The sequence below is a fragment of the Ornithorhynchus anatinus genome, chromosome 4 (genome assembly GCF_004115215.2).
Source record: "Ornithorhynchus anatinus isolate Pmale09 chromosome 4, mOrnAna1.pri.v4, whole genome shotgun sequence".
Lineage (NCBI taxonomy): Eukaryota > Metazoa > Chordata > Mammalia > Monotremata > Ornithorhynchidae > Ornithorhynchus > Ornithorhynchus anatinus.
Window position 1 is genome coordinate 15,698,945 of NC_041731.1, and position 17,307 is coordinate 15,716,251.

At 41.0% G+C, this 17,307-nt stretch overlaps 1 protein-coding gene across 1 annotated transcript in view; it reads right to left on the reverse strand.

Annotated features, from left to right (window-relative positions):
• ABCA13 (ATP binding cassette subfamily A member 13) overlaps positions 1-17,307 on the reverse strand; it is a 247,710-nt gene that overhangs the window by 110,830 nt on the left and 119,573 nt on the right. The window contains exons 42-44 of the mRNA XM_039911957.1: positions 16,663-16,820; positions 15,623-15,853; positions 997-1,056 (exon numbers count right to left, since the gene is read on the reverse strand). Coding sequence (XP_039767891.1) covers positions 997-1,056; positions 15,623-15,853; positions 16,663-16,820 — 449 coding nt within the window. The remainder of the gene's footprint in view (positions 1-996; positions 1,057-15,622; positions 15,854-16,662; positions 16,821-17,307) is intronic.

Consider the following 17,307-nt stretch of genomic DNA (forward strand, 5'->3'; position numbering starts at 1 on the left):
TTCCACTGAGCCATGCTGCTTCTCTAAGAAAGAGAGAAAGAGAAGTAGCCAAGAAGAGAGAGGGGCAGAGAGAAGGGAAGCAGCGGGCTCTAGTGGAAAGAGCATGGGCCTGGGAGTCAGAGGACCTGCGTTCTAATCCTGGCTCCATGACTGTGTGACCTTGAGCAAGTCATTTAACTTCTCTGTGCCTCAGCTACCTCCTCTGTAAAATGGAGATAAAGACTGTGAACCCCTTTGGACATGGACTGCCCAAACTGATTAGCTTGTATCTACTCCAGTGCTTAATACAGTGTTTGGCACAAAGTAAGCACTTAACAAATGCCATATACAAATATCAGTAGAGGAGTGACACTAAATTGTAAGCTCCTGTAGGACAGGGATTCGTTTGTGTCTACTAACGTTATTTTTTATGGTATTTGTTAAGCACTTACTATGTGCTGGGTACTTTTCTAGGCTCCTGCTCTAGATGGTGGTGACCCTGATAGCAGCAGAAGCAGAGGGATGGAGCCATGTATGGGGCAGTGGACCTGAGTTTTAATCCCAGCTCTGCCACTTTGCTGTGTGACCTTGGATAAGTCACATAACTTCCCTGCGCAATTCCAGTTCTCCCACTTACTTAGACTGTGAGCTCCATATGGGACAGGAACTATGCCCAACCTGACTGTCTTATATCTCTCCCAGTATTTAGTGCAGTGTTCAGTGCATAGTAAGTGCTTAATAAATACCCTAAGTACAATTTTTATTAGCATAGTAACAGAGGCAGGTGCAGGATATTCAAATGATAAAACACAGAAGTTTCATGTCCATTTTCCAGTTGCCCTTCCTAAACCCCAGTCCTAATCTTACACTGCAGAAAATTTCAGAATGAATAAAGCATGCAGTATATTCCACGCATTTTAGAGCCAGTCATTTTTATGATGCTCTAACCTGCCTTTCCCCGATCAAGTCTGGGAAGGTCTCGAGGAGCAACCACATGACCTCCACAAATGTTCAAACTTTGGAAAGGCTTTGGCTATAGCTTTTGTGATTACTGGACTCTAGCAATAGTAAATACAACTGAATAAATAGCAGCCCTGCCTTAGCAGCAAAAACCCTGAAAATGTCTTCTTAAATCACACTGTTCTTGTGTCTTTATGGCGCTCATTCTTGTCCTTGTGTTCTTATATTTTTGTGTCTTGATGCATTTAATCTTTTCTCATCTCAACCTTCCAACCTCTCTCTAAGATTGTGAGCCCCCCTGAGAACCAGAGACCAAGGATTACTGATTGTTATTCGTTCCCAGTATTTAGTTCAGTGCTCTGCACAGAATAGACACCCACAAGCTACTACTGAATGAAATAATATGTACAGGTAAATTCGGCTTCACTGAATAAATGAACGAGTAACAGCCACTGACACATTCTAGATGCCTTAGGGTAAACCATACATAGAATTCCTCCTCTGTTGGCCTATATTTTTCTGCCCCAGGAGAAGATAGTAGGGTGGACAGTATTCAGTGGACTTTGTGTTGCAAGGGCGCAGTATGATGTGTGAGTAGTCTATAGGTCCTTAGAGTAGTACCTGAAGAGCTCTATAAACACTGCAGATTACTCAAGTAGGAATTCTCCTTTCAGAATACCAAATTCTGGCTTTTTTAACCCTGAATGATTGTGATAGAAGGTAGTTCTTCCTCCAGTTACTGCCTGAACCGAAAACATAATGTTTTTTGGTTTGGGATTTTATAATCATCCATCCATCAACCAATTAATAGTATTTATGGAGCACCATATACAGCAGGCAGAGCACAATGGGAATCCCTTTGGAGAGTACACCCAAAGCAAAAGATGGGTCTCTGCCTTCTGCAGATTTACAATCTAAATCATAGATCTTTTTCACAGATAACATGGTCCCAATGTTAATTGAGGTAATGATCTCTATTGAGGACAAAGGTAGGGTCTTCTCAGTGCTTCCTGTTGGTTGCCTAAAGAATATCAAGTTACAAAAAGTGCATGGATATACTAAGGGTAATCTAATGAGAGGCTTGATGAGCTGAGTGGGAAATTGAGCCCATCAACAAGAAGATTTGTTATCAAAATATTTCATTAGAGTCACCTCCCCTAAACCCAGTGGCAGATGGAAGTTGCATTTCAACACGACCATAGCTATACAACGATGTTCAGTAAAATTAATGAAATCTTTCAAAAGTCTCCACTTTGATCTTTATGTCTCTTGTCAAAAGGCCATTTCTTTGCAAATAAATAGTGGCGATATCATACCAATATTTGTTGAACTATATTTTGTAATCAATGACCTATTTTTCAATAGGGCTTTGAATGATTTTCCAAATGGAATTATTTTATCTTCCGTTTATATGACTTGTGATTTACATGGTGGATAAAACACCATGTCTTTCATGCCAATATTTTATAACGTTCATTTAAAATGCTGTAAACCTTTTTCTGAGGACCTTCTTGATTTACAAACATCACTCAATTTCACAGTACATTAGTTTTTATTACAACTTATTTTTTCATCTTCACCATATTTTCATTGCCTTTAATAAAGTAAACTAAATTTAGAATATGGAACACTCATTTTTTTAATAAACTGATGGATGCCTCTCATAAAGGCTCCAACTAGCCATGTCGGTCACTCACTTCTGGACAGCTGTATGTTGATGTCCCATTCTTCAAAGGAATAAAATATATTTAACCCCTCTAAAAAACCTCTAAAAGGAGGATAAGGCCATGTTGGTGACAGAATTGCTGGGAAAGTAAAAAATAATGAGACGCCAGCAACGGTCTTTGCTTGAAATATCCCCTTTTGACCATCAACTGTGTCAAATTGAAAAATGTTAGTTTTAGCAAGTGCAACCTTAAGAGAACTGGTCAACAGAAAATGTTAATGCTAAAACAATATATTTGAGAATATAGCATTCATTATAGGAATAAAATGAAGATTTTTACCTAAAAGGGAGTATTAAATGGAATTTAATTCATTAACATTTTAATCATAATTTAAGTCCCTTCAAACACAAAAATTTGAATTAGTGTTAAATTAATTTGATAGACTTGTTTTGACTGATGAAAATGTCCTTCATTTATTTTACTTTTTTTTTTTTAATAAATGAGGTGTCAGAGCAGCACTCCCTGCTGGGGTGGGATGGGGGAAAGCAGTGCCGCATGGGGCTCTGAACCACTTATTAGGCTTTCCTTCGGAATCACTCTCTTCGTCATTTCTTTGCTAAGCGGCTTGAGATCTCAGTGTTGTGCCTGAAATAAAGCCCATGGAGTTCTACCTGGTGTTTAATGCAGTGGTTTGCTCACTATAAACACTTGGCAGGGCAGGGAATGTATCTGTTTATTGTTACATTGTACTCTCCCAAGCGCTTATTACAGTATCTCAGCATTCACTTAGTGGTTTGCTCACCATAAACACTTACTGATTGCTATGATTCCTCTGACTGCTCTTATTGCTTCCAAATGGATCCTTGTTCATTGGCAGGAAATATTAGGTTTAGGTCGTATAGTAAAAGCCACTGAGAAGAGTTTGTTGCTCTTTAGATAATTCCACATAGCAGGAAAGAACAATTTCTGATGTCATTTATGGTAAGAGCACAGCAAGGACAGTAAATTAATTCACTGAGTGCACTTAGACTGACTGCTGTCTTCCCTTACTCTTCCTTTTTTTAAAATGGCATTTCTTAAGTACTTACTATGTGCTAGGCTCTGTACGAAGCTCTGGAGTAGATACCAGTTAGTCAGGGTTGACACAGACCATGTCCCATGAGGAACTCACAGTCTTAATCCCCATTTTATAGATGAGATAACTGAGGCACAGGGAAGTGAAGTGACGTGCCCAAGGTTAAACAGCAGACACATGCCTTATTGAAGGCATATTGCCACCAAGAGTCCTTCCCTGACTAAACCCTCCTTTCCTTTTCTCCCACTCTCTTCTGTGTCACCCTGACTTGCTCCCATCCCAACACTTAGAACAGTGCTTGACACATGGAAAGCGTTTAACAAATACCATCATCATCATCCCCCCTCCTAGCCCCACAGCACTTATGTACATATCTGCAATCTATTTATATTAATGTCCGTTTTCTACTCTAGACTATAAGCTTGCTGTAGGCAGAGAATGTGTTTATTGTTACATTGTGCTCTCCCAAGCGCTTATTACAGTGCTCTGCACACAGTAATCACTCAATAAATATGACTGACTGAGTGACAGGTGACAGATCTGAGATTAGAACCCAAGTCCTTCCTTCTCTCTCCTTTTTTCCTCCTCCTTTTTGTTAAACTTATTCTTTTATGACCTTTAAAGACTTTTTGCCCCAACTGCATCCTTCCATAAAGACCCCAGGCCAGAAACCTAGAAGGTGTTAGATCTCAGAGAAGGGAAAGGGGAAAACACAGAGTCACAAAGTGACAGAGACTAAAGAGAAAAGACAGACACAGATGCCCAAAAGTGGTCAACTCAAGAATGAAATGCACAGGAGCAGGAGAGAGGGAGGAGAGAAGCATGGTCACTTCTGCGATGATCCATCTTTTTAATGTAGCAAAATTTCTGAGAAAAGTGGGTACTGTCACAAGTAAATAACATAATAGTTGTCATCATCTACCACACTTCGGGCACCACCTCTAATTTTCTGAATTATTTTGACTTCCTTTCTCACCTTCCTTCTCTCTCCATCTCTATACTGATCCATGAGGACTTTAGTATCTATAGGAGTTGTTCCTGATGACCCTCCAGCTGTGACTCCTCAATTCTAGTGACCTCCTGCTCCATCCCACCTCAGGTATAGCCTCAAGGAAAAAGTCATCCAGGTGAGCACATCCAAGGAGATCTAATATGTAGGTCTGGAAGGGGCACTATATAAGGGAGATGATGAGGAATGGGCTTCAAAATCCACTGGGGACACTGCTTCACCCACAAAATATGTTACTCCAGGCTGTGGGAAAAGGAAAGGTAGATTTGCAGGAACAAATATAGGTTCAGGACTCTGGGAAATGAAGACAGTGATTCAGAGCAATTAGAAGGACATTGTTAAAAGCAAATTCTTTCACAAAGCCAGGTCCTGGGAAAACTTTAATAACTTTAATATTTTAGTTAAAAAGGGTAATGTAGGTTGGGTACCTGATGAAAGTAGTAGAAAATACTGTGACACTTTTTTCTTCAAACATAGCTCATTTACAGGGTCAGACAGTCTCCAGGTCAAAGAGAAGATGGAAGAACATGAATGCAACTTTTTTAGGTATCATTGGAAAACTCAGCGTATGTGAGGTATGACTATTTTAAGGTTTTAGGTGATTTAATTCAATCTCTATCCTGGAACCGTTATTTTTTTTAATGGCAGTTAAATCCAGGTAATCCCCTAAATTGAACAAACTTCAAGTTTTTCTTGACATTTTCACTGCCCAAATGGGCTGAAGCCAATTAGTATATCCATTCTAATTCCATCCTTATCAGCTAAAGTCAGTTCAAAGAATCTGAATTCTGTCCAAGGAACACACGATCTTAGTATCATTCTTGACTAGGTGCTTTCTTTCCTCTTCTCGCAATCAATCTACTGACAAATCCTACTGGTTCTCCTGATTTCTCCACTCCAACTGCTCCCACCTTGGAAGGAGATATGTTCTTACCAAGGTTAGACTATTGCATTAGCTTCTTCACTGGTTTCCCAACTCCCAACTTCTTCCCACTCCCATTTATACTTCACACTGTCACATAGGTCATAACTTTGAAGCATTAATTGGCCCACATCTCTCCTCTCAAGCTTCCCCTGGCTTCCTCCACCTCTCCACATCCAACAAAAAACTCCTCAGTGTCAACTTCAAGGCTCTCACCTCACTTTATCAATTCTCTTCCCATATTATTCAACAAATACCACTGATTAATTGATTGGATTGATAGTCCCCAACTCACTCTACTGGTTCCTCCCACATCAACTTTCTTAGCTGTACCTTAGCTGAATTAATTTTCCGGGTCTCTTGTCCAAGGAATGGAAGGGGTGTTAAAATTACAGAGAATTTAAAAAAGATTACTCTTAGTTCCTGGTCTTCCCAGTAGCACAATCCAAATGCGAATCTAGGTATTTCGTTCATCAGGGAAAATTAAAGTGCTGTTTTACTTGTATTTCGTCTATTTATTTCAGGGCAGACAGTTTTCATTTTTATGCACTGCAGGGATCAAATGTAATAGCTGCACTTTCAGAGATGAACGTGCAAATGTAGTACTTACTGTTGCTATAGGACTGTCCAATGCCGTTCTTGAAGAGGGGATCCAAGTCCACAGGCATGGGAATAGGCAGTATAGTCTCTGGATCTTGCAGAAGCTTCAAAAATACCTTTTTAAGAGGATATAGTAAGGATAGTTCAGTTATTTGGGCATCAATATTCCAGTCATCCTGCTATTTGTCCTTTCTATTCCCACAATCTCTACTCGTCAACCCTCTGAATATTGCCATCACAACCTAAATTACATAAATTGCTGAGATGTCACTGCCAGTTTCCCCTGAGAAATTACAATGGTTCTGATAGTCCTACAGTACTCAAAACACAGAAATCCTCTGATCAAAATTAACTCCATTTATTACCTCCCATAGATTGACTGTTCAAACAATGCTAAAGAAATACCTTAGGCTATTAAAAAGTTGGTTTAAAAGAAATGCTTAGAGTCTGCAAATAGGTGACATCTCCTAGTTTTATAATTTCGAGGCTCATACAAAATACAAACTACCATATTAACAGTAGCTTTTTCTAAGGATATTTTATGAAAGGATTCATATTTTTCCCACTGTCAAATGCAGAAAAATGGAAGTTTATCGTGGCAGTTTTGATTTCTTGTTGGGAATTTGAAAATGTTCAACTCTTAGCATTTTGAATTGGAATGAGCATTTTTAGACCAGGTCTGAACAGATTCTTTGGGTGAATCAATCAAAAGTATTTACTGAGTACTTGCTCTGTATAGATAACTCTATTAAGCACTTGGGAGAGCGCAATAGTTAATAGCCACGATCCCTGCCTTCAGTGAGTCTGGAAGGAAGACAAATGGTAAAAGAAATTTCAGGTAAGGAGAAGTAACAGAGTTTAAAGGTATGTACAAAGCTGCTCAGGGTGGATGGGACGGGGAAGAGGAAAGGCAGAGTGAAAAACCAAATGCTTAGGAGATGGCGACTCTTATGCTTAGGTGATGCAGAAGAGCTATAGTGGCATCAGTGGTGGAAATAGGTCAGGAGATGAGAGATTAGATGGGAAGCTTTCTAGAGGAGAAGTGATTTTAAAAAAGAAAAACCAGAAATTGTTAAGACAAAGTCTCATTTGGGGATCAACATTGGATGATAATAATAATAATAATAATAATAATAATAATAATAATGTTGGCATTTGTTAAGCACTTACTATATGCAGAGCACTGTTCTAAGTGCTGGAGTAGACACAGGGGAATCAGGTTGTCCCACGTGGGGCTCACAGTCTTAATCCCTATTTTACAGAAGAGGTAATTGAGGCATAGAGAAGTTAAGTGACTTGCCCACAGTTACACAGCTGACAAGTGGCAGAGTCGGGATTCGAACCGATGACCTCTGACTCCAAAGCCCGTGCTCTTTCCACTGAGCCACGCTGCTTCTCGTGTGCCTTCACCACATCATAATATATATAAAGCAGGATTGGGAAGGTTATTCACAGAGATTAGCTAGTGTGAAGGTGACACTTACTAATAAGGGACAGTTTAGATTACCACTCACTAGTAAACAAATGGTATCTAGATCTTATTTTTTCTAATAAAGTTTTATTAATATCTATAAGCATAGGTTTGTCCATTTAATTCATATTAAATGTTTCATCCTCCTCCTCCCTGAGTACTTCATTTCCTTTCAACTCAAAAATAAATATAAAATCCTTATGCATTAGAATAAATCAAAGATGTTGTAATTCAAAGAAATTCACTGAAGCTTCCTCAAGTCAAAAGGTCATTGAGTATGGAACATATGACTAATAGGCTTAATCCATGAATGGTCTATTTCCACCATGTAGCCTGAAATAATTTTTGATAAGAAAAATAATGCTAATTTGTATTGTTAATAAATGTTCAAACAATTTTACATTCAATAGTTATATATTCCTTAGAGCACCTGTATCCTTGTCTCTTCAGAAAAAAAGATACACACTCTAAAATACCCTATTTACTTTACCTTATGTAATTCCTGTCCATTTGAAACAACCTGAAGGAGTAAAGAGTTATGCTATTTTAATATCATCAATGTATTGATAGCACTCACCATCACAGAACTGTGTCATGTACTATTGCTATCTTTTCATCTGATATTCACCTCACTCAACCTCACAGCACGTATGTACACATCCTTACCCTCTGCCCATTTCCCCTTTCTGAAATTTATTTCGATGTCTGTCTCTTCCTGTAGCCTGTAAACTCCCTGTGGGCAAGAAACATGTCTACCAAGTCTGTTTTACTTTTCCAAGCTACAATGCTCTGCACATAATAAGCACTCAAATACCATTGATTTTTATATCTGGGTTTAAAAAGGCACTGTCCAGTAACATAATCCCCTAAAAGTGCAAATGTTAATTTGATGGTCTGTGCCATTCAATCAGTGGTATTTGCTGAACACATTGCATTCAGGGAATTGTACAATTACACAATACAGTAATAATAACAATAAAACTGTGGTATTTGTTAAGTACTTACTATGCTTCTGGCACTGTACTAAGCACTGGGGTGGATGCAAATTAGGTTGGAAATATTCCCTGTCCCACATGGGGCTCACAGTCTTAATCCTCATTTTACAAATGAGGGAACTGAGGCACAGAGAAGTGAAATGACTTGCCCAAGGCCACACAGAAGACAGGTGGCGGGGCCAGAATTGGAACCTGCCGACTCCCAGGCCTGTTCTCTACCCTACGCTTGGTAGGCAAGATCTCTGCCCGCAAGGAGCTTAGTCTGGGGAGCTAAGGTTGTCTTTAGCAGGAGTCTTTTTCTTTAGAAGTTAGAGCAAGTTTTGCAAGCCCACATTTTCATGATCACAGTATCTGTTAAACACTATGTGCCAAACACTCCATCCTTACCTTCCCTTTCCATCAAAATTGCTACCATGCTAATCCAAGCACTTAACCTATTCCTCCTTGATCATTTCACGAGCTTCCTTGCTGACTTCCCGCCTCCTGTCTCTCTCCACTTTAGTCCGCACTTCACTCTGCTACCCAGTTCATTTTTCTACGAACCCCTTCAGTCGGTGTTCACCCATTCTTCAAGAATCTCCACTAGTTATCCATTCACTTCCTCATCAAACAGAAATTCCTACATTCTTTACCACTGGCTTTAAAGCATTCAATTATCTTGTCCCCTGCTACCTTATCTCTCTGATTTCCTACTACAATCCAATTCACATACTCGCTCCTCCAATGCCAACCTACTCACTGTACCTCAACCTTGTCTATCTCGCCAGGGACCCCTCACTCATGTCCTGCCCCTGGCCTGTAACTACCTTCTTCACATTCAACAGACAATCACTCTCTCTGCCTTCAAATCTTTATTAAAAGCACATCTCCTCCCAAATTCGAGGTACAGCATGGTCTAGTGGAAAGAGCATGGGCCTGGAAGTCAGAGGACCTCGTTTCTCATCCAGGCTCCACCATGCGTCTGCTGTGTGACCCTGAGCAAGTCACGTAACTCCCCTATGCCTCAGTTTCCTCATCTATAAAGTGGGGATTCAGTATCTGTTCTCCTTCCTACTTAGACCTTGAGCCCAGTTTGGAACAGGGACTGACATGATTTTGTATCTTCCCCAGCGCTTTAAACAGTAAGTAACACATAGTAAGCACTTAACAAATACCACAATTATCATTATTATTGAGGCCTTCCCCATTTAAGCCCTTATTCCTCTTCTTCCACTTCTTTCTGCACTGTCCTTGTACTTGGATTTGAGCCCTTCATTCACCCTATCCTTAGCACCAAAGTACTTATGAACATTTACACACCTAAAATTGATATGTTTATATTTCAGCCTGTCTCCTCCTCTAGACTTTAAGTTCCTTGTGGGCAGGGAATGTGTCTACCTACTCTATTACACTTTCTCTTCCAAGTGCTCAGTATAGTACTTTGCATACAGTAAATGGTCAATAAGTAAAATTGATTGATTGATGGGGTTCAGAGTTTAAGTAGGAGGGAGAACAGGTATTGAATCCCTATTTTGTAAATGGGAAAATATAGGGAAGTGAAAAGACTTGTCCAAGGTCACCCAGAATCCAAGTGGCGGAGCCGGGGTTGGAAACCAGGCCCGCTGGCTCTCTGGTCTGTGCTCTTTTCACTAGGCCACGATGCTTTCAAAATTCTGAAAGCTTCTTCTTCTTTGTGATAAAATATTTCCTCATGCCAGAATGACTTTCCTGTAGCAGAGTGAGATGACTCATAGTTGTTCTACAGTGAGCAAACTGGGCTGAAACAGACCCTGATAAATTATCTTGATAATTAATATTCAGCTGCATTGACATTCCCTAATTGTATATGTTTTTTATTTTCTTACATGAGACAAACCAAACTAAAAATGACTCATTAAGTGACTTTTTCTCAAGTCACAAAATATATTCTTCTGGCACACAGTAAGCACTTAATAAATACTAGTACTATTATCACTCATTCATTCATTCATTCAATAGTATTTATTGAGCCCTTATTATGTGCAGAGCACTGTACTAAGCGCTTGGAATGTACAAATCGGCAACAGATAGAGACAGTCCCTGTCCTTTGACAGGCTTACAGTCTAATCGGGGGAGACAGGCAGACAAGAACAATGGCAATAAATAGAGTCAAGGGGAAGAACATCTCGTAAAAACAATGGCAAATAAATAGAATCAGGGTGATGTACATCTCATTAAACAAAATAAATAGGGTGGTGAAGATATATACAGTTGAGCGGACGAGTACAGTGCTGAGGGGGTGGGACGGGAGGGGGGAGGAGGAGAGGGAAAGGGGGGAGAAGAGGGTTTAGCTGCGGAGAGGTGAAGGGGGGGTAGAGGGAGCAGAGAGAAAAAAGGGGGGAGCTCAGTCTGGGAAGGCCTCTTGGAGGAGGTGAGCTTTAAGTAGGGATTTGAAGAGGGGAAGAGAATTAGATTGTCGGAGGTGAGGAGGGAGGGCATTCCGGGACCGCGGGAGGACGTGGCCCAGGGGTCGACGGCGGGATAGGCAAGACCGAGGGACGGTGAGGAGGTGGGTGGCAGAGGAGCGGAGCGTGCGGGGTGGGCAGTAGAAAGAGAGAAGGGAGGAGAGGTAGGAAGGGGCAAGGTGATGGAGAGCCTTGAAGCCTAGAGTGAGGAGTTTTTGTTTTGAGCGGAGGTCGATAGGCAACCACTGGAGGTTTTTAAGAATGGGAGTGACATGCCCAGAACGTTTCTGCAGGAAGATGAGCCGGGCAGCGGAGTGAAGAATAGACTGGAGCAGGGTGAGAGAGGAGGAAGGGAGATCAGAGAGAAGGCTGCCACAGTAGTCTAGCCAGGATATTACTCATCTCTCAGGGTCGCACCTGGATAGTTTCCAGTCCTTTACCAGTCTCGACTATGGGAGGGAGAGTCAAGCAGAGGCATACCCATGCCATTCCCTATCTTGGGCAGTGGCTAATGAGTGGAAGACAATCCGCTCCAAGTCAAAACTCACCAGTGCTGGGCAGCAGCAGCATGGGAGAGAGTTAAGGGTGGAGACTCAGGTTTAGTACGTGGAAGGAGACAGTGGTAAATCACTTCTGTATTTTTACCAAGAATTACTTTGTGGATGCACTTCCAGAACGACTGCAGATGAAGGTGGGTTGTTCTGGGAGAGATGTGTCCATGGCATCGCTATGGGTCAGACATGACTGGACAGCATAAGACAACAACTATTATCACTATATTAGAGAGCCCTCAGGAGCCTTGGCCAGAAGGTTGCATACTGATAATTACAGCTTTATTCTACTGATTCCCATCAGCAGGAATCTACGGGAAATACCACTCTTTTTACATAAAGTAGCAAATTTCCTATTTGGTCTACTATGTTTGACTTTGTTGCTACTAATCGCTGAATATCTGATTGATTGTGCCAAAAATAATAGGATCAATTTTCTCTGCTCTCTTTAAAGACAGAAAAAATTCTCTCAGCACCACGTGAAACATGAAATTGTTTGAGGGTTGGCCTTTAAAACTAATTACAGTCTGACTGACCTGCTGGGAATAAAATGCAAAGGGCAGAATGCAATTTGCCAAAGCGGAATTTAACTTTTAGGTAAACATTTTGTTCGAAAAGTTGGTTCTTTAATATGAATGAACAAGGGCCTCTCAAGACAAAGTCAAAACAAGTGAAAGTGATTCTGAGATGTCTCTGATGAATATGCGCATTCCGTTGGGCCCTCCCTTTCAAAAAAAAGTTGACTAATTTTCACTTAAAGAAATCTCAATCACTCAGTCAGTAGTGTTTATTGAGCGTTTATTCTGTGCAAGCACTGACCCTGGACTAAGTAGATGGGAGAATGCAATAGAATTAGTGGACATGATTCCTACAACCCAGCCCACACATTTTGCTTTTCTCGTGCTTCTCTTCTCACTGTGGCTCGAGCCTGAGGCTATCTTACCCGTGGCCCTATGGATTGAAAATGTTTCAGGAAATGGCAATCTAACCACTCTGGGAGCAAAACATTTATGACATCTGATAGTTGCCAGCTCTACAAATTACAAGTTGTTCTGGCTCAAATCTGAACTTGTTATCCACACATCAGTAAACAGCGAGAACTAGTGTCTGGCAAAGCTGGTTTTGACACCTGGAGTTCAATTAGCATATTTCATTTTCTACCAAGCCACTTCTATAAATCCAGATTTGCTACCAATCCATTATTTTAGCATACCGTACCCAAGAGGAAGGGGCTTGGCTCAATTCCCCAGGCATTTCTACACCACAAAGTGTATTCTATTCAAAAGCATTGGTGAATACAGTGCATGCTACACAGATACAGAGAATCCTTTGATCCAACAGGTATCTTAACCATATAAGGGATTTGAGCCACTGCATTCTCCACACGTTTATGGAATGACTTAGACTGTAAGTCCCATGTGGGACAGGAACATGTCCAACCTGATGAACTTGTATCTACCCCAGAGCTTAGAACAGTGTTTGACACATAGTAAGCACTTTGAAAATGTAATAATAATCATTAATAATAACTCTTATATTCTGCAACCCACATTTAGAAAGGAGGTTGAGGACATCAATTTGCCCAGAGACCTCTCCGCTAGTTTACATGGGCAAGGATACCTGTGATTCTGGGGCTGCACATAGATAACTACATACATTCTTTTCAGGACTAAAATGAAATTAGAAATTTGGCTTCTCCATAACTTCAGTTTATGTAAGCCATGTCTTTCATTTTTGAAGATATGATAGATTCAAACCTACAGCTTGTCTGAAATTCAAATTAATAAACATCTTTTGACAGAGCCTGAGGGGAGAACTAGGTTCAGATGTAATGTCAACTGGGGCAGTTCAAATACTTCAATAGATGATAATGATAATAATAATTATTGTATTTGTTTAGTGCTTACTATGTGCCAGGTACTGTTTGAAGCGCTGGGGTAGATACAAGCAAATTGGGTTGCACGCGATCCCTGTCCCACATGAAGTTCACAGTCTTAATCCCCATTTTACAGATGAGGTAACTGTGGCAGAGAGGAGTTAAGTGTCTTGACCAAAATCACATAGCAGGCAAGTGACTGAGCTGGGATTAGTTTACTTGTTTTGATGTCTGTCTCCCCCCTTCTAGACTGTAAACCCAGTGTGGGCAGGGATTGTCTCTCTTTATTGCTGAATTGTACTTTCCAAGTGCTTAGTTCAGTGCTCTGCCCTCAATAAATACTATGGAATGAATGAATGAATGAACCCAGATCCTTCTGACTTCCAGGCCTGTGCTCCATCCATTAGGCCATGCTGCTTCTCAGGATTGTCCACTAACCTGTCAGTACAAAATCAGTGAAGGTCTTGGGTTCCCAAATAAGATAGAGAGCTCCAATTTTCAGTTAGGAAGCACTAGTGGAACTTTGGCATCCATCGCAGTATACAGATTGATTCTAACAAAAGGAAATGTCAAAATAAAAAGGGATTTCCTACAGCTTCCCTCGGTGACAAAGGAGAAGCAGCATAGTCTAGTGGAAAGAGCACAGGCCTCGGAGTCAGAAGACCTGGGGATAGAGCACGGGCCTGGGAGTCAAAAGGTTGTGGGTTCTAATTCCGGCTGCCTGTCACTTGTCTGCTTTGTGACCTTGGGCAAGTCACTTCACTTCTCTGGGCCTCAGTTTCTGCATCTGTGAAATGCGGATTAAGACTGGGAGCAGCATGTGGGACAGAGACTGTGTCCAACCCGATTTGCTTGTATCCACCCCAGCACTTAGTACAGTGCCTGGCACACAGTAAGCACTTAACAAATACCACAATTATTATCATCATTACTTGGGTTCTAATCCCAGCTCTGCCACTTGCTTGCCTTGTGACCTTGGGTATGTCATTTGCCTTCTCTCTGCTTCAGTTTCCTTATCTGTAAAATGGGAGTAAAATATCTGTTCTCCCTCCTTTAGACTGTAATCCCCATGTGGGACAGGGACTGTGCCTGGTGTGATCATCTTGTATCTTTTTTTTAAACGATATATGTTAAGCACTCACTATGTGCCAAGCATTGTGCTAAGCACTAGGGTAAATACAAGCCATCCAGTTTGGACACAATCCCTGTCACACATGGGGATCACGGCAGAGTGCTTGGTATATAATAAGTGCTTAATGACTACCACAATTATTATGATTAATATTATCATGATTATATTCAGGGACAAATGAGCAGCTCCTTCCTGTGATTGTCATTACCTGGGAGAAACAGAGGATATGGTTGTGGCAGAAAACCCTGAGGAGACTGTGGGAGGCTGCCCCAGCCAAAGCCATTAAGCACTTAGTACAGTACTAAGTGATTAGTACAGTGCTCTGCACACAGTAAGCGCTCAATAAATACAATTTATTGAATGAACGAGGAACCCCCAAATAGCCCTCCCCTAACTGTAATTTGCCATGGCCCTATTGTTTTTATTGCAAATTTATTGATTTTGCTTTATTGATTACTTTCCTTACATGCCTTTGGAACTATGATACCCTTTTGACCTTTCCCCAGTCCTTAGTAGAGTGCTTGGCACACAGGAGTCCCTTAGGAAATATAGAAAAATTAAGAATGATAAGAATTGTGATAATGATGACTGGTGATAATGACTGTGTCAAAAGATTCTCTGTATCTGTGTAGAATGCACTGTATTCACCAGGGCTTTTGAATAGAATGCACTTTACAGGTGTAGAAATACCTGGGGAATTAAACTAAGTCCCTTCCTTTTGGGTATGGTATGCTAAAATAAATTGGCAGCAAAACTGGTTTTATAAAAGTGGTTTGATAGCACTTGGTCCTTTGTGGATGCCTACACATCCTCCAACTTGCCTTTGGTCCCTATCTGTCACACCAGAAACCCATCAGATATATGCTAGCCGAGACAGCAAATAAGGAACAAAGAAAGGACAAAAACATATTGCTCATCTTTACCCTGGCCAGAGTCCCAGAAAGGTGAAAAATACCCAATACCTCTTCTAAGGTGGTGTCTGAAATCCCATAACCCGTTACGTGCAGATGATGTAGGTTTTGATCCAGAGTCTGAAATAGCCCTTTAAAGCAAGTCTGATCGGCATCTTTTGGAATTGCATACATCAATTCACTTCTGCTATTTTCTTTGAGCAATGCTTGTGGAATGTAGATCTGTATCAGAGACGTGATGCGAGCCACATGCTGAGCGTCATGGATCTCCAACATGGATGGCTGGTGGGGAGGGGGGGGGTGGAAGAGGGGTGGGGGTCAGAAAAAGAGATGAGAAAGATTCAGATCCAAACCAGCAAATGTAGCACCAGATAAATGTTGTCTTCGCTAGTAAGAGAACAGTTTTAAAACTAGTATCCCAAGTAGAAGAGAGAAAAGTAGTATTCATATGCTAGGTAGAAAGAGCTCTTGTTTCTTCAAATGGTAAATCAATGTCACAATAAGAGTTTTAGTAAATGGAAAAGTTACATAAGAAAAGGAATTCCTTTTGACAATGCATTCCTCAGAAGAACTTAAGTGAAACATGACGGCGACATATTCCACAATAGGAATAATGATAATGATGATTGTAATAATAATAATAGCAGTTGTTGTATTAAGTGCTTCCTATAGGCTGAACACCGCACTGAGAACTGGGATAGTTACAAGATGACCAAGTTGGACATAGTCCCTGTCCCACATGGGGCTCACAATCTAAGTAGAAGAGAGAACAAGTATTGAATCCCCATTTATGGTTGAAGAAACCGAGGCCCAGCAAAATTTAGTGACTTGCCTAAGAACACACAGCAGGCACAAGGCGGAGCCGAGATTAGAACTGACAGATCAGAGTGGATTCCACATCCCACTCGGGTGTCCTTAGGTAACCAGAGAGCTCAAGATTCAGGTCAGAAGGCTAGCCCTGCAGCAATCTATCATTCAGCTCATAGCTTTTCTAATTTCAGACTATAAGGAAGTTCAAAGAAGCTAGAGGGAATGCGTGTAGGAGGTAAATATGGTGACTCGAACAGTGGTCAGGCAATCCTGCCTCTTACTTGTTTTGTGAGTGTCAGACTGAGTCCGTGGCCATAGGTTTCCTTCAAGGACGAGGGAGAATCACAGCAGCGAAGCCTCCCATTTTGGAGAATGGCAATTCGGTCACTGAGCACCTCTGCCTCATCGAGATGATGGGTGGTGAAGATGAGTGTCCGGCCTGCATCTCAGAGCAAATAATAATGGTATTTTTAAGCACTTACTATGTGCCAAGCACTGACCCAAGCACTGATGAGACAGGCAGCGTTACATCATCAGGATCATCACCCTTAGGACCCAGCTTATTGGCACAAACTTCCCACAGGTTCTGATCCTATGCACTTTGCCATTGAAGACAATACTAAATTTGAGCCAACAGCTATCAAAGAAATGTCACTCTTTTGGTTTTCAATACTGAACTTGGAACTTCAGGGATTCCAGAGTCAAGGTAAAGGTAATATTAATCCAGTATTAAAATAGTAATTGTACTCGTTATCCTCTTACTACGTACTGAACACTGGTCTAAACCCTGAGGAAGATACAAGATAGTCTTGTTGTTCACAGTCCCTGTCCCACATGGGGCTCACGGTCCAGGTTTCCTGCAGTGTGACTTTGGGCAAGTCACAACTTCTATCTTCCTGAGCTCCCGCAGCTGTAAAATTCCTGCC